Source organism: Osmerus eperlanus, chromosome 6, assembly GCF_963692335.1.
Source record: "Osmerus eperlanus chromosome 6, fOsmEpe2.1, whole genome shotgun sequence".
NCBI lineage: Eukaryota > Metazoa > Chordata > Actinopteri > Osmeriformes > Osmeridae > Osmerus > Osmerus eperlanus.
This window is the reverse complement of record NC_085023.1, coordinates 13203714-13222188: the sequence shown is the minus strand read 5'-3', so window position 1 is coordinate 13222188 and position 18475 is coordinate 13203714. Positions and strand designations below refer to the sequence as shown.

The 18475-nt window shown below is 45.7% G+C and overlaps 2 protein-coding genes across 5 annotated transcripts; both read right to left on the bottom strand.

The window, feature by feature from the left end:
* nfkb2 (nuclear factor of kappa light polypeptide gene enhancer in B-cells 2 (p49/p100)) lies at positions 1–10523 on the bottom strand. 4 transcript variants are annotated; one of them, XM_062463602.1, is made up of 24 exons: positions 10333–10523; positions 9723–9806; positions 7876–7918; positions 7627–7699; positions 7335–7375; positions 6633–6731; positions 6260–6411; positions 5812–5924; positions 5277–5435; positions 5061–5165; positions 4841–4929; positions 4589–4727; positions 4205–4354; positions 3866–4042; positions 3484–3625; positions 3255–3369; positions 2882–3089; positions 2470–2639; positions 2224–2326; positions 1855–2063; positions 1670–1751; positions 1325–1491; positions 1056–1167; positions 1–955 (listed from the first exon to the last, which is right to left on the bottom strand). In XM_062463602.1, the coding sequence occupies exons 2-24, from the start codon at positions 9737–9739 to the stop codon at positions 879–881; spliced, it is 2742 nt and encodes a 913-aa protein (XP_062319586.1). In that variant the 5' UTR covers positions 9740–9806; positions 10333–10523; the 3' UTR covers positions 1–878. The 4 variants fall into 4 exon arrangements, with proteins under 4 accessions (XP_062319586.1, XP_062319587.1, XP_062319588.1 ...); XM_062463603.1 differs by having other exon boundaries at positions 7627–7696; XM_062463604.1 differs by lacking the exons at positions 9723–9806; positions 10333–10523 and adding an exon at positions 8084–8267.
* Positions 10524–10818: 295 nt separating this feature from the next.
* shld2 (shieldin complex subunit 2) lies at positions 10819–16431 on the bottom strand. Its single transcript, XM_062463607.1, has 8 exons — positions 15066–16431; positions 14788–14895; positions 12848–13042; positions 12512–12658; positions 12161–12364; positions 11695–11932; positions 11354–11469; positions 10819–11101 (listed from the first exon to the last, which is right to left on the bottom strand). The coding sequence occupies exons 1-8, from the start codon at positions 16375–16377 to the stop codon at positions 10932–10934; spliced, it is 2490 nt and encodes an 829-aa protein (XP_062319591.1). The 5' UTR covers positions 16378–16431; the 3' UTR covers positions 10819–10931.
* Positions 16432–18475: the final 2044 nt, after the last annotated feature.

Sequence of the window (18475 nt, the reverse complement as noted above, 5' to 3'; positions counted from 1 at the left end):
TGAAGTATTATGAGTAAAATCCTTTTTATTTCAAAATCATAGACATGATAAAAACAACATTCAATGACGCCTGGTTGAAGTTTATGCAATATCACTCTTCCTGTCAGTCCATCCTTTGTATTGCACAGATGACACAAATTACACAATGTGATTCTGGCTGAAGAGAAAGCGTGCTATTACATTGAGGAGAAAGGTAAGCCTAAGGTAAACCAGCTAGTGACACAGTCGATCCAGCTCTCTCCCCGACTGCATAACAAGCTGCTAGCACAAAAACCCACAGAAGGATTTCCCTTGCGGAAAAATATCCTGTAAGGCATCGTTAAAAACACACAAACACGTCAAGCTCTTCGGTTCTAGGGCTGTCATATTTGGTAAGATCAGAAACCAAACGAATACACAGTATTAGTAAAATATTCACAGCCTATAAATATAAATTGCTCGATCATTCCATCAGAACATTTGCACAGAACATTGATGAAGGATGTATTCTACTGATACTAGTGAGTTGTGTACGGTAGAGCTGAATACATCTCAGCATCGACCTCTCCTAGACAACAAAGCAACAACATGGCACAAGTTGTTTTCTTCCATTCAGCAGAACAATAAGCCACTTGGAGACTGCAGAGGGCGACAGGGCACTACACAGCAAGCTGCCGTGTTCTATGTAGGAGATGAAGATGGCATAGGTCTTTAGATATTCCAAACATATCCTACATTGTACAGTCCTATCATCAAGAGACCAGCACTGATGTTCCCAGTCAATTGCAATGGACTGCAAAATTCATATGACTGTCAACCATAGCAAGTGTCCCCAAGCTGAGAACGACACCTAAAAAGGTTTCCAAGATCATTTTCAACTCTCTTCCTTGTCCTGGTGATTACTGACTGGCCATGGCTGGCTCCTCCATCTCCTGATTCATTGGTTGACTACCGAAGCCGCTGTCTACTGTGCTATCTGATTGGGCAAAACAAAACAGGTTGAGTATGAACCAAGAACCAAATCTGGTCAATGGACAATGTTATGTGTTTGGACAGAAAAGTGATCAGTGCAGTACCTCTGCTTTGTTTATCAACTCTCAGCTCAGCTTGTCTCAGTAACCGGACTCCATCAGTCAAACCCATAGACTGGAGAGCATCCACCAGCCCCTCAACTGGACCTCCACCCAGCTAGAAACACACACACGCACACACACACACACACACACACACGCACACACACACACACACGGGGGGGGGGGGGGAGACATGTCAGCTCACGCACTTCTCAGGAAACCGTGGTCAACCTCTCAAACAGACGTTGCATCCTGTCGGTGTGCGCACACACCTTGTAATTGTGCAGCAGGTTGTGGCAGGGCGAGGGGCTCTCCTGGTACAGGTGTGCCAGTGTGAGCATGCCCAGCTTCTCCGCCAACTGTCTCCAGGGCACGTCTCCCAGACTCAGGATCTCACACAGTTTAGTGAGAGTCTCCTCGTCCAGAGCCTGACTCTCTCCTGCACAGAGGACAATCCAAAGATCCTAGTTCAGATACCTGGAGAAACGCCTGGCATGGAACAGAGGGGAGATTCCCCAAAAGAACCTGTAGCTGTGGGAAGTCATTCTGCGTCGAGGCAACTGGTGAAAGAAGAGACGGCAGGAAGAAAAAAGATAGGGAGAGGCGTATAGTCTCACCTTCTTTACTCGTGGATGGAGGTGTCTTGGTGTTGTGTTGGCTGGGCTTGGGGCTCTGTCTAGACTCCAGAAGATTTCTCACCTTGGGCATGGAAACACGGGACTGTCAAATAGCAGTGCAAACGGTCCGTTCTAGAATACGTTTTTCCAGAATCGAATTGAATCTTCCTCGTTCCGTGTCTCACCTTTCGGCATTTGGCCAGGTCTAATGGCGTGTGTCCGGTGGCTGGTCTCTTGCGGGTGTTCGCGAGCTTTCTCTCGGGCGAGAGCGTCTGTGATGTCGCCTCTGCTTGTCCTCCGCTTCCTCTCTCGCGTTCGTCCTCTTCCTGTTCTTCGTCTGAGGAAGAGGAGCTGGAGAAGAGAGGCTCATCGTTTTCCAGGTTCTTGTCAGCACCTGAGGACATCAAAAACAAGGTTTATATTCAGTTATGGGTTTGTGTTCACGTTTGTGCTTTTCCACACGCGTCAGTCAGTTTGCACAGGCCGTAGACTTTTAGTAAGAACAAATCCACTTGAATGTGTGCGTGTGCGATGGTAAGTGTGTGAGGCGTTACCCGCGGCGACGAGCATGGAGCAGAGGATGGGGGAGCCCAGGCTGGCCGCAAGGTGGAGAGGGGTGTTCCCTCCAAACGTGCACATGTTCACATCTGCCTTTAGCTGGAGAACAAAGGAGACGAGGTGAGCGCGCGTGCGTGCAACAGTGTTCCGTTGTGGAAGGGTACGATCGATGAAGTGAATGTTATGAACGTGGGGGAAATGGGTGGGATTCTGTGGGACGTTTGGTGATGGTGAACACCTACATCTGTGATTAGACTGCAGGCCACTTTGAAGAGATTTCCCCTGACGGCCAGGTGGAGGGCGGAGCATCCGCTCTTTTGCTCTGGGGCATTGATCTTAGCCCCGCCCTCCACCAGCAGACGCAGGCAGCGCTCTCCTCCCTTCCTCACAGCAAGGTGGAGAGGGTGCAGACCTTAAGGAGGGACAGAAGTAGAAAGAGAAAGAGAGAGACAGAGAGAGAGAGAGTAAGCCTTTGTCTATGAAGTTTTAACCGACAGTATTTTAATATTTCGTATTTTAGTCAGTATTCTATGAGTATAAAGGGGATTACAAAGGACTAGGCAGTGGCAAGAGTTATAAAATACAGGTCTTCGACACGATATAATCCGTCAATAGATGTGAAAGAAACGTCCGACGGCGCTTTCATCCCCTCACCGTGGTAGTCGGCCATGTTGACCAGGTGGGCGTAGCGTTCGCCCAGGTGCCCCAGCAGGACGCGGAGGCAGACGTCGTCCGCGGCCAGCGCAGCCAGGTGGAGGGAGGTGCGACCGTCCAGATCCAGCAGGGTGGGGTCAGCCCCCGCCCTGAGAAGCACCTCCACAACCTTGGGCTGCCTGGTGATCACAGCCAGGTGGAGGGGGCTCTGAAGAACAGAACAGAAACACGCGCTTGAGAAACGAGTAAATCAAACGGTAGAACCGTGTTGTGTCTTTCATCCAATCGTAGAAATATACAACTCGCTGAGTAAATTGTCGCTAGAGGGTGCGCCGGTATTGGCAGCCTTTGTTCTTTGTTCGGGGTGTGTTACCTGGTTGAGATGGTTGGGTCTGTTGATAATCTTGTGTTGCTGGGTGCGGAGGATAGTGTGGATCAACTGCTGAATCACTGCGGTCTGCTGGTGAATGATCGCCAAGTGCAAAGGCCTGTGGGTAGGCAAAACACGCTAAATCAGCCGTGAAACCAAGACAAAGACTTCCAAATCCCATGGTACATGTTACAGGAAGTCAAAGGGAGCACTGTGGAGAAGGTGGACTCACGTGTCTCCGTTCTCGTCCTGGACTCCACATAGGTGTCTCTGCATTGCCAGAAGGACCGTTACGTCCCCAGTGCTGCAGTACTGGAGCAGCGCCCCTGCTGTCTGCCTGGCTGTCTGACTGGCCCTGCTCTGCAGAGAGGCAGCTGGACACAAAACAACAAGGTTGTAAGGGGCGACATACATTCTACCGTCTGTTCTTGACAACGACAACAACAACAACAACAAAATATGTCCGTAATCACATTAACATCTTATATGTTTGATGCTTCTGACCATTCAAATATTCCCCTTTGTGTCAGGAACTGGGAACACTGTACAGTATGTTTGGGTAGAATCAGTGACTATTTTAACGACTAGTCTCTGTATCCTCCAGGCATACATACCTATCTGGAAGAGTTGCCTTTGTAGTAGTAAGCCTGTCTGTCCAGCCGCCTGTCCCCCCTGCTGCTGGTTCTCCCCTGCCTGTGGGGCGGGGCCTGACATTTGGGTCCCTCCTCCGAAGCCTCCAAACCCACCTCCATAGAAGCCTCCTCCATTAATCTGATGGTTGAACTGGAAGCCTGACCAATGGAAACGACGATGAGTACAATCCCTGTGTCACTGAGGTGACTTACGGTCGCAATCCGTGTTCGACAAACAACATTTGTAATGTAGAAAGGTCCAATTCACACTCATCGAACTTGCGGTGCGAAAGCAGTGTCGTGTACAGCTGTGTGCCCTACCTCCTTCTCCTCCACCTCCTCCAGCGCCACCTCCAAATCCCCCGGCTCCTCCCCTTCCTTGTGGCCAGTTCCCGCCCAGAGACCCGCCTCTTCCTGGATCATAGGGGTGTGGCAGAGGCTTCTGCTTTTTCCTCTGAACCTCTTCTTTGTCTGAAACAAAGACCGAATGAAATCGGAAAAGAGGGGGTGGGAGAGAAAAAAAAACAGTTTGTGATTTCAAAAGTGCCTGGTTTCTGTTCATTTCACACGTTTCTTTCTAAATACCCAAATATGTTTTGAGTAGGAGGCATCTGCCCGCATTTCCACTGAGAAAACCCCGCAGCCCGGGCTTTTCATCTTGAGTCATTCGACTCAAATATCCCCACATCCACAGCCGTTGCTCACCTTGGTCCTGTGGCTTGTAGGTGAACTGTTTGGGGTCGCTGCAGTCTCCTCCCTTCTTCCTCTTCAGCTGCAGGAACACGGTGACGGGACGCTCAATCTCTGTGCTGTGGTACTGCGGCGTTTTGAATACAATGGCGTACTGTACAGAGGAAAAACACACAATTAAGTGATGTCGATAAGAGGGAACGAGCCAAATCGATGACAAATCCTGTTTAATCATCCACACATGCACGCCCCTCAGTCGGTCTGTACCTGTTTGTGAACATCGGTTGGGGAGAAGTCCCCAAAGGCTTCCCAGCCCCCTTCCTCTTCCTCTTCATAAAAACGAATCTCAATATCATCTGGATTGTAGAATAGGCATGGTCAATGTAACATGACGGTATACGTATCAGTGAAATCATTCAATAAGTGCAAGCATAGCTACACTCCAGTACAGTAAAGTATTACTAGTGGATAGGAGACGGTGCCTCACCTTTCTGGACCTTGTCACACAGCAGGAATATCTCATCTCCTCCCATCACTGAGCCACAGGTCTTGTCCATGCGGGAGATCTTCAGATTGGAGGCGTTGGGCGATTCTACATTGAGCATAATAAGGAATTGTTTTTCCACAAAGTTTTCTGTTTTGTTTTGTCAAACATGTAACTTTGAAAGGTGATTCATAAGGACATGAGTTGATGTTCACTCACTGCTGTCATAGATGGGGTTGGAGACCACAGGCTTCAGGGCCCTAGAGAATCCCCCATTGCTGTCCTGGAGGTAGGCTGTGAACATTAACCTGACAATGTTCAGGTCCATAGCTTTGCCCAGCTCCTTGGCTTCTTTTGTAATGGCCTGTTCCTCTGGATCTGTATGAGACAAGTGGACAAGGTGACCTTCAATACAACACATTCAACTCTGTGTGTTTCTGCGCGTGTCTTTGGCTCGATTATCCTGAGAACTGTTGAAAATCGGCAGGTGTATCGCGCGGGACCCAACGACGCAAAGTGCCGCATGTGTAGTGGTTTGGATGAGCAGCTTCCTACAAATAAACATGTTTGCCGCCATGTTGAGCTGCACTAAGCATTGGCAACCATAAATCGCGTGAAATGCCAACGGGCACCGAACTCTAGTTCAACAGCATGCGTTAAGATCGTCACCCAGACAAAGGCTTCTTTCTGAACTGAATTCAATTCTCCTCAAGTTGATGGGAGATTTCCGTGCCCTCCGAGGCCGGGCTCTCACCTGTGATGTGGTTGTGCTGGCCTTTCTGTCTCTTCTTCTCTTCTCTGAGTCTCTTGACCAACATCTCCACCACCCCTCTCTTGGTAACATGCAGGATGCCCAGGTTACTGAACCTACAGAGGGAGGGAGAAAGAGAAATAGATTCATAAAAATCGACATTCACGTTCTACTCTACTGTCTGTATATACTGCACATACTGGCAGTGGTGTCAAGTCATAGAGTGGAAAATCAATGATGTTATAGCTATAATGCTTTTGAAAATTCCAAGGTAACCGTTTCACTGCAAATCCGTAGCTAGTAACAATAATAAGATTAAAACAGCTCTGTCTTTTTTTAAATTGAACTCTTTAATGTTCTGTGATTTCATTTAAAAAATAAAATATTATAAAAAATGTAAATTTGGCAGCGAAACGTTGTCAGTCAGCGACACAGAAATGTTGGTACTAACGAGGCAGTGAGTTCGTTGGGGCCCACGTCCACCGTGCATATGCCGCTCTCGGAGCAGTGTCTCCCCACCAGACTGTGGGCATGAACACGGGGAGGGTCTGAGTGTGTCACCAGCTGCACCTCTACCCTGGCATGGCCAACATAGTTATTCACCTGGAAAGGAGAGGGAGGTTAGAATACCTCTCACATGAATCATTACAAAGATAATAACATAAAAAATTATACTCAAAAAGTCTAAAACTCAAAAATAATAATCTTTTTTTATATCTCATTGGGCAGATAGCATGGTATCTGTCTTTATATTGAGACATTTAGCTGTCAGAGAATTCAAACCACAAACGGCTGAAAGAACAATAGTTGGTACTGTCTCTTACCTTAACAGTAGGGTAGGTTCTCCTGTTCCTCTCACTAGACGCCCCAGGCAGCCCTCCATGAGATGGACCCTCACACTCATAGCGGAATCTGAATCCTCTCTAAACACACACATTTACATTTACATTTAGTCATTTAGCAGACGCTCTTATCCAGAGCGACTTACAGTAAGTACAGGGACATTCCCCCGAGGCAAGTAGGGTGAAGTGCCTTGCCCAAGGACACAACGTCAATTGGCATGGCCGGGAATCGAACCAGTGACCTTCTGATTACTAGCCCCATTCTCTAACCGCTCAGCCACCTGACACACACACACACACACAAGGATGTGAGGTGAATAATCCCCTAGTACTAGCACTGCCAGTTACAGAAACAGTAACTTCCTACATCCAGGACTTTCCAGCGTGTCATGTGCAAATACCAAAACACCAGACAGAAGCAGGGCACACTGCCATCTTCACAGGATTTCTACAATAAGTTACGAGAGGATTTTGTAAGCTTTTACTAAACTAAGGTACGGTATTAAAATACAAACTTTGTTTCAAATGAATGATGTATTGAATGCACATACTATGCAAATGATTTTGTAGTTTCACTATGAGAAGAAGGAAGCATGTATTTTTGGGCTTTGTGCAAATACTTGAGCAGAGGCTGAAATACAATATTAGATAATTCCATCCAGCACAAAGAAATTGTGGGCTTACTTGTTTGGGCTCCTCGATGATTTGAATGTAGGGTCCATGAGCTGAAATACACAAATTTACGCTCAATCCTATTGTGAAAGGAAGTTCATTTGATGACTTGTTTTTGTGCACACCGCACACTTGTCACCAATAGTGTTTTTTGCCATTAAATCCATCACTGATATCTATAACACAAGGATTAGCACAACATGTGTTAAAGATACCAGTATTCTTTTTTCACACTTGCCACAATCTAGCGATAACGTAAGCATTCAAATAAAAACAAAGTATGTAAAAGGTCATGTGAACTTACCTGTTTCAGGGATGTAAGGCTCAATCTTGATGTCCACAGGGGGCATGAGGTCGTATGGTAAATTCATAAACTGCTGAGATTAGAGATGTTTTTAACAATTTTCAGAGGTTTCCATTAAATGCATTTATGATTATTGTGTTCTCTTTATTATTGAAAGCAAATGTTTTTCAAACAATTCTGATGAACAGAATCACCCTCCACACCGAGTCAAAACATGTCTCACAAACATTTTACACAAAAGCATCTTACCTCATTTTCAAATATTTTCATGTTGTACTGACTGTCATCCATCCTATAATGAAAATAAATAAATAGAAAACACAAATTAAACTGGATACCTAACCCAATTTAACCTTCCCACCGCAAACAAGCCTGTCAATTTCGCATAACCTGCATTACCATGCTGAGCTACTTGAACACAGGAAGCCGTTTACTGTTCTCACTCTGCATGACCAACCTGAGTCACTCCGAGTCCTCTCTGTCTTTCCACTTGAAAGAATACTAAAATAACATGTATGTAAACCTTTAGTTATACTCCCGACTGAAACAGTAGTTTCACTTTCACAAAACTACAGTGGTCGTGAACAAGGAAGGCTGTTCTGATCTCTTCTTCTATCTCTTTCACTCAGTCCCCCCTCCCCCTTCTACTCACTCGAGTCACTTCCAGGAAGTAGGGCAGGAAAAAAACAGAAAGGAAAGCCCCCAGAATACCAGCTCAGTGCTGCCGCTGATGTCAGAGTGTCACAGTACACCAATACAATACAGCTGTGTGAGAGCCAATAGCCTCGCTCTGTTTCCATCGTCTTAATATGGAAGACTCTCCCTGCCCTCAGGCTTTTTAATCATAATTTTTTGGGGGTCAGATTCCGTTCTTACCTGGGTTGCAAGCATTAATTAAAAAAAAGTATCTGAAACTGAAAACTGGCATGACATTTGAATACAACTCTTTGCTCGATTTGAGGGACCCCCCCCCCTCCTCCCCCAACTGGGAGATGATCAAAAAAAGTGCTTTCATCTGAATAATACGGAATGTCCCTGTGCCAACAGGGTTGCCCCTAGTCTAATATAAATCTACCAGTGCAGCATCCATGCACTTACGATCTGGATCTTACAGAAATTTACAAATACACTTAATCATAAGACAGCTATGAGCACCTAAGGGGGAAATTTGTGTGATTTCTACCTTCAGGTTTTCTGTGTCTTATAGTAAACTACAAGCCATGAAAACCCCCAAGTGAGTGTACAGGTAAGATCTAGCGTAAGGGAAAGCAAGGTATCATTTTCCCTAAAAGGATTGTTGGAACTTTATTTACATTTAGTCATTTAGCAGACGCTCTTATCCAGAGCGACTTACAGTAAGTACAGGGACATTCCCCCGAGGCAAGTAGGGTGGAGTGCCTTGCCCAAGGACACAACGTCAGTTGGCATGACCGGGAATCGAACTGGCAACCTTCGGATTACTAGCCCGATTCCCTCACCGCTCAGCCACCTGACTCCACTGACTTTATATGGTAATTTAACATGAACAACTCAACACTAGTAACACTGTATCTGAACAGATAACAAATGATTGTCATATCCAATATATTTAAACTATGATATAACATTAATGAGATGCTGTGTATAATATGCAGTATTGGTAAACACACTATGGTTAACTACCTTTGGGCAACAGGCCCTTTCGCATCAAGCTCTGTCACTTTTTTTCTTGGGGAATTTTATGGACATGCACATCTTTGTGACACAGACTTAAAGTAACCGGATGTTTCAGAGGAGAAGTTGCCAAAGGAGACAAGTTGAGCTCCTTTAGATTGGAATAAAAAGGTATGATGACTAAGCCTGTCTGAATCCCCATTTTCAAGACAAGAGGTAACAGCCTAATCAAGCACATCACGTTTGGTTAGTCCTTGGCAGTGGGCACTGCTTGCCACAACTGAAGGCAATACAAACCAAGCTCAAGTTGGTGCCTCTAGTGTTATTCATCTTAACAGGAAATTAGTCGAATTAGACACTACAGCCCCAGTCTTTCTATAATATATAATATATATATATATTAAGCCAGACCAAACTGCATTACAAGAAAGGACAATACATACCTCAGTGCGCCAGACATGGTGGCTGTTAATGGATTATATGCATGGATGAGGAAGGTGATGATGAGGATGGTCAGTGTAAACTTCCTGTGAAAAGAGGTTAAGAATATACATTGTCTTTCTTGTTTTCTATCTTTCTACTATCATGTATAACGCTAATCATCTTCATAATATCCACAGCCCATCCAAAGTTTTAAGCATCCCACTTGGGGTGACTGTATCTAAACAGATCCGCTGACTATTATGGGAATTTCCAGGCTACATTTGCTTAGATTTAGAGCCAAACTATGTTTTTAGCCACTTATCATCATAAACCTATAATGACAGAATGTGAAGCCTAGACTTGTATTTCTCCCTAAATTCAAAATGTTAAATGTTGACATGCTTGCTTATAAATAATTTAGACATTCTGCAAACCTTGGTACTTGTACTATATACAAAGTTTAGCCCACGTAGGCTACATGTATTTCTTATCACTCTTTCCTATTGTCTCACTTTCATATGTACATTTGAATTTAATTAAAGCTGATGCAATTATTTATAGTAACGAAGCGTGCCACGAGTGAATGCGGCTTGTCGTGACACTCTATAATGCAAAAAGTAAGTTATTTACCTTGATGTTTGACGCCTCTGAATGACACTTGTCCACCGAACACTGCTTCGTTTTATTTATCTAGGAAAATGGAAAGGTGTACCTCCAAAGCAGGATCACAGCACAAAAAGTTCAGTGACCGGAATTTTTTTCCATGTATTTCCCCATCGATAAAACATTTGTGTTGATTTCGTCCTATTGGTTCTAAAACTTACCGTCGTTCAAGTTGGCTGGAAAGCCCCGGAGTGTTGGGGGAATTCCGCAAAAGACGAATTTGATTGGCTGAGAGACTATAAGACCTGCCTACATTTAACATCGTGTAGGGAAAGTAGCCTACAGTTTAACATGAAGAAGACAAAGCCTGATAAATGTGGCATTATAGAATTTTAAGTCTATGTACTACAGTTTTATTTGGTTTAAAAATACATAGATGACAGACTGTAGATACATAGACACATTTAAACTCTGCCGTGATTTGGTAAACAGGACAAAACTACAAAATCAGTTTCATTATTTTATTTCATTGCAAATTAAAACAGTCAGTCTGTAAAAACATTATTTACACCCAGTCAAAAATTCCTTGGAAAAGGTGTGACACAGAGATAATCCTCAGCTCATGGTCAAGAGAGCTGCAGATCCAACAGAAGGAAGTCCTGCACAGTGGGGACACTATTCTCGTCGCACAAGAAGTGACTCCGAACAGTGAGGGTGACAGTGCGTCTGGGAAGGGCGAGCAAGAAATGAATCCTGTCAGCTATCACCTGGACATATCTCACATCTGATCCTGGAGCTGGGACGGAGAGTGTGAAAGAGAGATAGAGGCAGAGAAAGAGCGAGAGAAAGAGTTGACAATGGAGACGAATAGGGAAGAATTGAGTACATTTTCGATTGGGAAGGGTGGAGTCGAGAGTAGAGAGAAATAAATGATATTGTGCAATCAATAGAGGGAGTTGCGAAAGAAGATAACACAATGACCAAGAGGGGGGGGGGGGGGGAAGAGGAAGAAGGAACATTTTGAGTGCAATAACACTCATATTCTTACCAACAGCCTTGTTCAGCTTATCAGGGGGGGTGTTGAGAAGGATTGCCTGCAGCGGGACAGGTGGTACCTGCACACATACCTGGCTCTCTCCCTCCATCACTGTCAGCACAACTGGCCTGGCTCACACACACAGAACCAACACCATCAACACAGAGGAGATGCCAAGAGTGCATTGAGCGTTTTATTTCATAGGTCATGTTGCTTATTGGAGCTGGAAAATAAAATCAAAACCAAATCTCTAAGCTCTGCTGCGTTGCTGAACTAGTGGTATCGGCCGGAGATTCCAGGTTGCTGAACTAGTGGTATTGGCCCGAGATTCCGGGTTTTCACGTGAGACGGACCTGTAGTACCGGCGTACGCCAGTGTGGGGCAGGCATGGGTAGCAGGGGCAGTAGATCCCGTTAGCGTCCGTGTCCAACTCTGCAGCGCAGCGGCCACAGCCGGTGAAGGTGATGTCCCCTGACACGGTCTCCAGTATACTCTCCAGAGACGTGTCACAGTCTAGGGGCTGCTGTGCAGTCTGGGAAGGGCTCCCTTGGAACTGGAACATTGTGATGTGTGCTCTCAGTTCCACATCGCCTATTAAAGAAGGGTGCACATGTGAATGTGCTGGTCGTCCTGTTTTGAATCTCCACATATATGAAAACAGCGGCAATAAGCGTTGTGTTCAATGTAGCCATAACTTGTTTTATTCCTTTGCCTGCCTTTCTCCTAATCTCACACGGCCAAACATGGTTGGATCAGATAGCACTGTCCTTCAGATACATGCTTGTGATTCTTTCCCGTTCATCAGGCCTAACTTCTCACCTGTGTACTTCTGGGACAGGAGCGTGCGCAGGTCTATCTCTATGCTGGTGGTGGACCTGGCCAGCCCGGGTCTGTAGAAGTCCAGGGCCCTGCAGTCATCCGGGAACAGGGGCTCGCAGGAGCCCCAGGGGGTGGAGTGGAGCTCCAGAAGGTCAGAGGTCATACTCTCTCTGACCAGGAGCACACGGAAGTCCCACACCGCATCTGCTCGGGGACCACCAGGACTGCATTAGCACGTGTTAGCACCTGTTAGCATGATCTGATCAACTGCCATGGAACGCGGCCACAGATAAAGAGAAGGGAATAAGACAGTCCTGGCCTCAAGTGCGAGCAATGCTGGGTGTTGAATACCTTTGTTCCTGTTGATGCGTGTCAGCCAGGTCAGAGCAGTTCCCCAGAGCACCACTGCCCCCTGGTGTCCATCTCCCTGCTCCACAGACAGCACAGCTTTCAGGGCCCCTCCTGTCCTGGAGGTGCCCTCTGTTTCACTCCGCCATGCTAGGACACACACGCACGGGCATGCAAGATTTAATGACTATGGACTGGAGTCTGCACCTCAGTGCAAGTGTGTTTCCTCAGTGATGGAGACATTCCTACATGTATCAGTGTAATAGGAGTGAGATCTCTGAGGATCTCTATTCCTGAATTGAGCGTGTATATGTGTGTGTGTATGCGTGTTGTCTGTACCTGTGATCATCTCAGTGTGAGTGACTCGGAGAAGCGCGTGGACCAGTGTGTTGGGCCGCAGGCTCCGAAGGCGAGCATGGGGGAGGGCGTGAGGGTTCTGAGGGATGCGAGGAGGGACGGACAACAGCAGGGGGCGCCGCTCACGCAAGTAAGAACACAGGGATCTCAGGGTTTGAGCATTCACATCCTGTGGAACTAAATGGAAAAACACGATGCCTTCAACAATCAGATAGGAAATGAACCTAACCTGGAATTTACAAACAGTTTGATGTAGTCATATGGCAACCCTAGCTATAAGGAGCAAACGTTAGGGTCACAAAGTGTATTTATTTATATTAAATAGATTCGGATAAAACCGAGGTTCAAATTTTCGGTCCTAAAAAATATAGAAATAATTGTTCCAATCTGACCTTAGACCTAGACGGCGTCAAAGTCTCTCAAAGCCAGCTAGTAAAAAATTTAAGAGTCACAATGGACCCAGACCTTTTGTTTAAGTACCATATTAAGCAAATTACTAGAACTGCATTTTTCCATCTACGTAATATTGCCAAAATACGAAAATTTCTCTCAAAGGATGATGCCGAAAAACTAATACATGCATTTGTTACGTCCCGATTGGACTATTGCAATGTGTTGTTCTCTGGCCTCCCAATTACCCACCTAAAAAATTTACAGCGGGTGCAAAATGCTGCTGCTAGACTATTGACCAGAACAAGAAAGTTTGATCACATAACATCTACTCTTGTCTCTTTACACTGGCTCCCTATCCAAGCCAGAGCTGACTTCAAAGTTCTACTACTAACCTACAAATCTATGCATGGATTGGCACCACTGTACCTCTCCGGTCTCCTTGCACCCTATTGCCCCGCAAGGACACTTAGATCTCAAGATGCCGGCTATCTGGTGGTTCCCAAAATTAAGAAAAAAACAGCTGGAGGTAGGGCGTTCTCATATAGAGCGCCTCTTCTCTGGAATAAACTACCCGTCTCAATTAGGGAGTCTGATACTGTTTCGACATTTAAAATTAGGTTAAAAACGTTATTGTTTAGTCAATTCTACGACTGTTAAAGGTAAGTATGTTACTAGTTGGAGGCAACGGGGGACGGGTTGTTTCCATCCTTATTCTTTAAGTATAACTTATTTTACAGTTGTCTTCCCCTGGAACAGATTTCATGTTCCAAATGAGGGGGGCTGTCGCTGTCTTGGTGTGTGGGGTTGCATCAAATTCCCCTTTTTTGCTCTGTTAAATTGCTGCACCAGTCCACACTTGACCGGTGGGGATCTCATTCTATTATGACTGTAACTGTTAGCTGCTCCTGGCATTCTCTAATCCCTGCTCTCCTCTCTCTGTCCCCCCCCACACACATCCCTTGTGGTGTGGGGGGTTTGAGTTGTCAGCACCTGCCTGGTCGTCGGTCAGCCAACACTGGACCTGGTCGCGAGTCTCCCGGTCCTGTCCTACATCTATAAAGTTGAATAATGGATTTTGGTGTTTTAAAAACCCATCAACACTGTATGACTATGTTTAGCCTGTGTTCTGCTCCTCTCTCCCACCAACCGTCTCTGGAGGAGGGGATCCCTCTCTGAATTGCTCCTCCCAAGGTTTCTTCCATTTTTTTTCTCCTGTTGAGAGTTTTTTGGGAGTTTTTCCTTGTCTTCCTTGATGGTTTAGGTTGGTTGAGGGGCAGTTCTATGGGCATATGTGAAGCCCTCTGTGACATGCTTGCGTGTAAAAAGGGCTATACAAATAAATTTGATTTGATTTGATTAGGCAGCAAGCACTGAGTATGCTGGTTTGCCCAGACTAGCAAGCCTCAGTGTCAAGAAAAGTGTTTCAAAGGCACTGATTTTAAAATCTTAAATGAAATGTCTTCCGTAATGTGTTCATACATTCATACACTCATATTCATGACATGCTGGTATGTTCTCCACACGCCTACCAGGTGGTGACCTGCTTGTGGCGACTTGTCCCAGGTTCAGAAGTCTGCTGGTGTAGCTAGACTGCAGCACTGTCTCTCCCCTCCACTTGTCCTCATCGACCATCACACCTGGCAGGTGGCAGTACATGTCAATGGGACGCCTCTATTAAAAGCTCTATTAAACAGTTATTAGTCTGTTACTAAAAGTCAAGTTAGTTTCCATACATATACATAGATGTATATATAATGTAATATATGTATACTTTATATCGTATTTTGCGTTCGTGTTTTTACCATACCAGTGATAAGCAGCATATCTCCAGGATAAACTGTCAGTGCCCAGAACGCAGCCTTCCTCCATAGCACCACCTTCATCTCTACAGCTGATTGGTCAGTCACCACGATGGACGCCAGTGGCACACTTGTTCCGGCGGACATGCCACGCTTCAACTTGATCTCCTTCAGGTGACAGGGGTGCACCACCGCTACTAAAATAGAGTAACGCACCCCCTGCTTGCTGCATCTGGTGAGCAGGCTTGTGGGAACACAAGCATTTCCTGTTGACGTTTCAGGTGACCTTTCAGTTTTGGATAAGCTTGGGGACACTTTACTTCTTTTAGGGGCTGGAGCCTTGGGGGAGGTGTGCACAGGAGATTTAGAAAGGGAACCTTGTGCTCGGTACAGGCCTGGCTCTGCCCCAACAGGCTCACTCTGGGAGCAGAGCATGCCGTCTTGGGTCACTTCCAGGATCACCCCTCCTTTCTCCAGCCTTTGACTCAGCATGGGCTCATAGAAGAGCTCCATGGAGCCCTGTTGATTGGCCAACTCCCTGGGGGAGGGAGTGGAAGATCCTGGGCTGTAGAGCTCTGGGGAGCTGCTGGAGAGGAAGATAGGTATGGTTGTTTCTCTGGGTGGGGTTTGTTGACTGTGGACTTTTCCGGAGCTGGGGCCTGGTTGGGTACTCAACCCTGGGGCGAGGCTGGGGAGGATGTCTGGAGGATGTGGGGACTGTTCCAGACTGGGCCCTGGTTTGGGCTGTAGTCTACTTCTCAAAACCAGTGCTTGGCTGACAGTCCATGCACTGAGGTACTCGGTGTCTAATGACACAGATGCTGCAATGGGGTCTGACGGGGTTTCACTTCGGTCAGGGTAAGGCTCAGGCTCTGGGTCTGGTTGGCCAGCCTGGAAGCAACTATCCAGATAGTCTTTGACTGATTCAGAACACAGGTCTTCCCTCTCAGCATCTGCCTGGTCATGTTGGGAAGGTGAACTCTCTTGATGGGAATCCGGGTTTTTGTTTTGGCAGGCTTGCTCCTCCTCTGGTTGAGATCTGATTCGGATGTGATGGCCATCTTCTAGTCTGTTATGGTCCTTGCTAGTATGAGCCAACTGACCAGGCTCTGGTATCAGGCTGGTATCCCTACATGGGGCAGTTCCTACACGGGTACCATCCTCACCCTCTGTGGGTCTCAGCCTGCCCCCTTGCCAGAGGAGGTTCATGGTCCTCCAGGGTCGAGACTTGCTGACCGCCCTGACCTCCGCCTCAGACACGGGTTCTAAGGGAGGGGGAGGAGCTCCCAAGAACACAAGGATTTTGGGTTTGTCAGACATGTTGATGTTTTCAGATGAGGCCAGGGTTCCTGGGTTCCATTGTTTTGGTGCTGCAATTGCCTGTGTGGTAAAGACAGAAATTAAAAATAGATGTGGGGGGAATTAAATTAAGTATTACGTTTGTATTAAGTCTATAAGTATGATATGTCTTATTGGTTAATAATTAATGGATGGGAAACCTTCACTCAGATACATTTTCCACAAATAAATCTTCACTATAAATTGATCAATGATTACAAAATGTGTGCATGCATCATCTAAACAAATGAAACTGAACTCAGGCTTAGTGCCTGGACAGGTACATCAAGAACTCAGCCTTCAGGTCAATGTCATCTGAAATGTCATTACACACTCATCCGACTTTTTTTTTTGTATAATGTCAGTTAGTATGTCATACTAAAATGACTCAGCACAAATACACATCTGCTCTTTCAAGCTCAGTTCTACACCTAACAGGGTTACGTTGAAGCACTAGCCCACAGCTGGGAACAATAACCAAGTGTCTGGTGAATGCACCCATCCTATTGGCTATTTTCCCCTGAAAAATGTTTAATAAGTAACTCCCCAGAACTCACCAACCAGAGGATGGGTGTTGTGGGTGTTGTCAGCACGTGAGCCAATGATACGGCAGAGCCTGTGCACTCTGAAATTGGACCCAGTATGGATTGCAAGGAATAGACTGTGGAACAGGGGGATGGGGGGGCTGGGGGGGTAGGGGGTGGAATGAAAGCAGCCTGGCTGCGTGTGGTGGAATCGTGAGGGATGGAGAAGTGAAAAAGATAACGTAAGAGATCATCTATTTAGAAAATGATTGGTCAGGGTTTTGTCAGAGGAATGACACTGTTGCGCAATATCAGCAAAGAATCCTCAATAGTAGAGAACCTCGTGACCTCTGGCCAATGAAATGCATATATAAAAGCAATATAAAGGGCACTACTGATGCAAAACTAGTGACCGAAAATGTCTAGGTTTAATCGTCTACTGTTTGAGACTCTCTATAATCCACTAGCTGCAGGTTATACTCTACTTTTATAGAGCCTTGTCCTCAGGTCCAGTGCACCTTTTGAGGCCCCAATGTGCATATCACACGTATGAGATATGTCCTGTACAGGTGTGAAAACCTCCAGTAATCTCCCTGACCTGATGGCGAACAGTGAACTGCACAGGTAATAATACCACGTTTAGTTATCCTACAGACTGCGTCTGGTATACAGACTGTGCTTACAGCCTACAGTCTGTCAATATTTATTGTACATCCCCTTTACATTCTCTGTCCTTTTCATTACACAATTCTGGATATGAGTCCATTCCAGAAGCTCTCGGAGAACTGCTCTGGTTGATCATTAGTGTGGACCATTCTGTTTACTTGTGTGTTTACACAAGGGGTTGATCCTACCCAAGGTAGGTTTACCAAGGTAAGAGTCCACAGGGGTTGGGGTCCTTATAGAACTCCAATGTGTATAGTTTAGATCTGATGAATGAAGAAACAATGCGGGCATATGTGTGTGTGTACGAAGCGTGACACAAACCCATTGATTCAGAAAAGGTGTACTCTACCCTAACTGGTGGAGTCTGACATAACGTAGCGTATTGTCAGTTTGTGTCAGCACAAAAATGATCTTATTACCAGGCCTTGCCTTCATTGAACAACCAATTAAAATATCAGTTGTGAGATGCTCTCAATTTTTATCTCATTGCCAGTCAACTCACTGGTGAACTGATTGTGAACACAGCTTTGAGCAGTTGACACTGTGCACACTTTATCTTCCCAGAGCATCCATCTTGGTAGTATCCTGAACAGGGTGGACAAACGTGTCTTCCAAATGCCACTTTCATATGAGAAAGATATGAACTTTGGCTAAAGCAGAGTATGAAACGCAAACTGGGCACATGTAATAAACTACAGGTGTCAACTTGATGTTGAACCACAAAAATAAATGTTTACATTTAGTCATTTAGCAGACGCTCTTATCCAGAGCGTCAAATGTATCACAGTATTTTACACCACATCAGAGAGACGTACAGTAACTACAATCTTCAATGTCATACGCAGCATTTTACTAAAAATATTGTTTGTAATATAATTTACTTGTAATGT

Bases quoted from the DNA above. Each gene is read 5' to 3' on its own strand.
- nfkb2 (XM_062463602.1), bottom strand. The intron at 4,355-4,588 runs GTGAGCAACGGC...TCTTTGTTTCAG, and splicing joins CTACAAGCCACAGGACCAAG to ACAAAGAAGAGGTTCAGAGG. The intron at 3,090-3,254 runs GTAACACACCCC...TCTGTTCTTCAG, and splicing joins GACCCAACCATCTCAACCAG to AGCCCCCTCCACCTGGCTGT.
- shld2 (XM_062463607.1), bottom strand. From the start codon at position 16,377: ATGTCTGACAAACCCAAAATCCTTGTGTTCTTGGGAGCTCCTCCCCCT. The intron at 13,043-14,787 runs GTAGGCGTGTGG...TTTTCCATTTAG, and splicing joins CACAAGCAGGTCACCACCTG to TTCCACAGGATGTGAATGCT. The intron at 11,102-11,353 runs GTAAGAATATGA...TCTCCGTCCCAG, and splicing joins TAAGCTGAACAAGGCTGTTG to CTCCAGGATCAGATGTGAGA.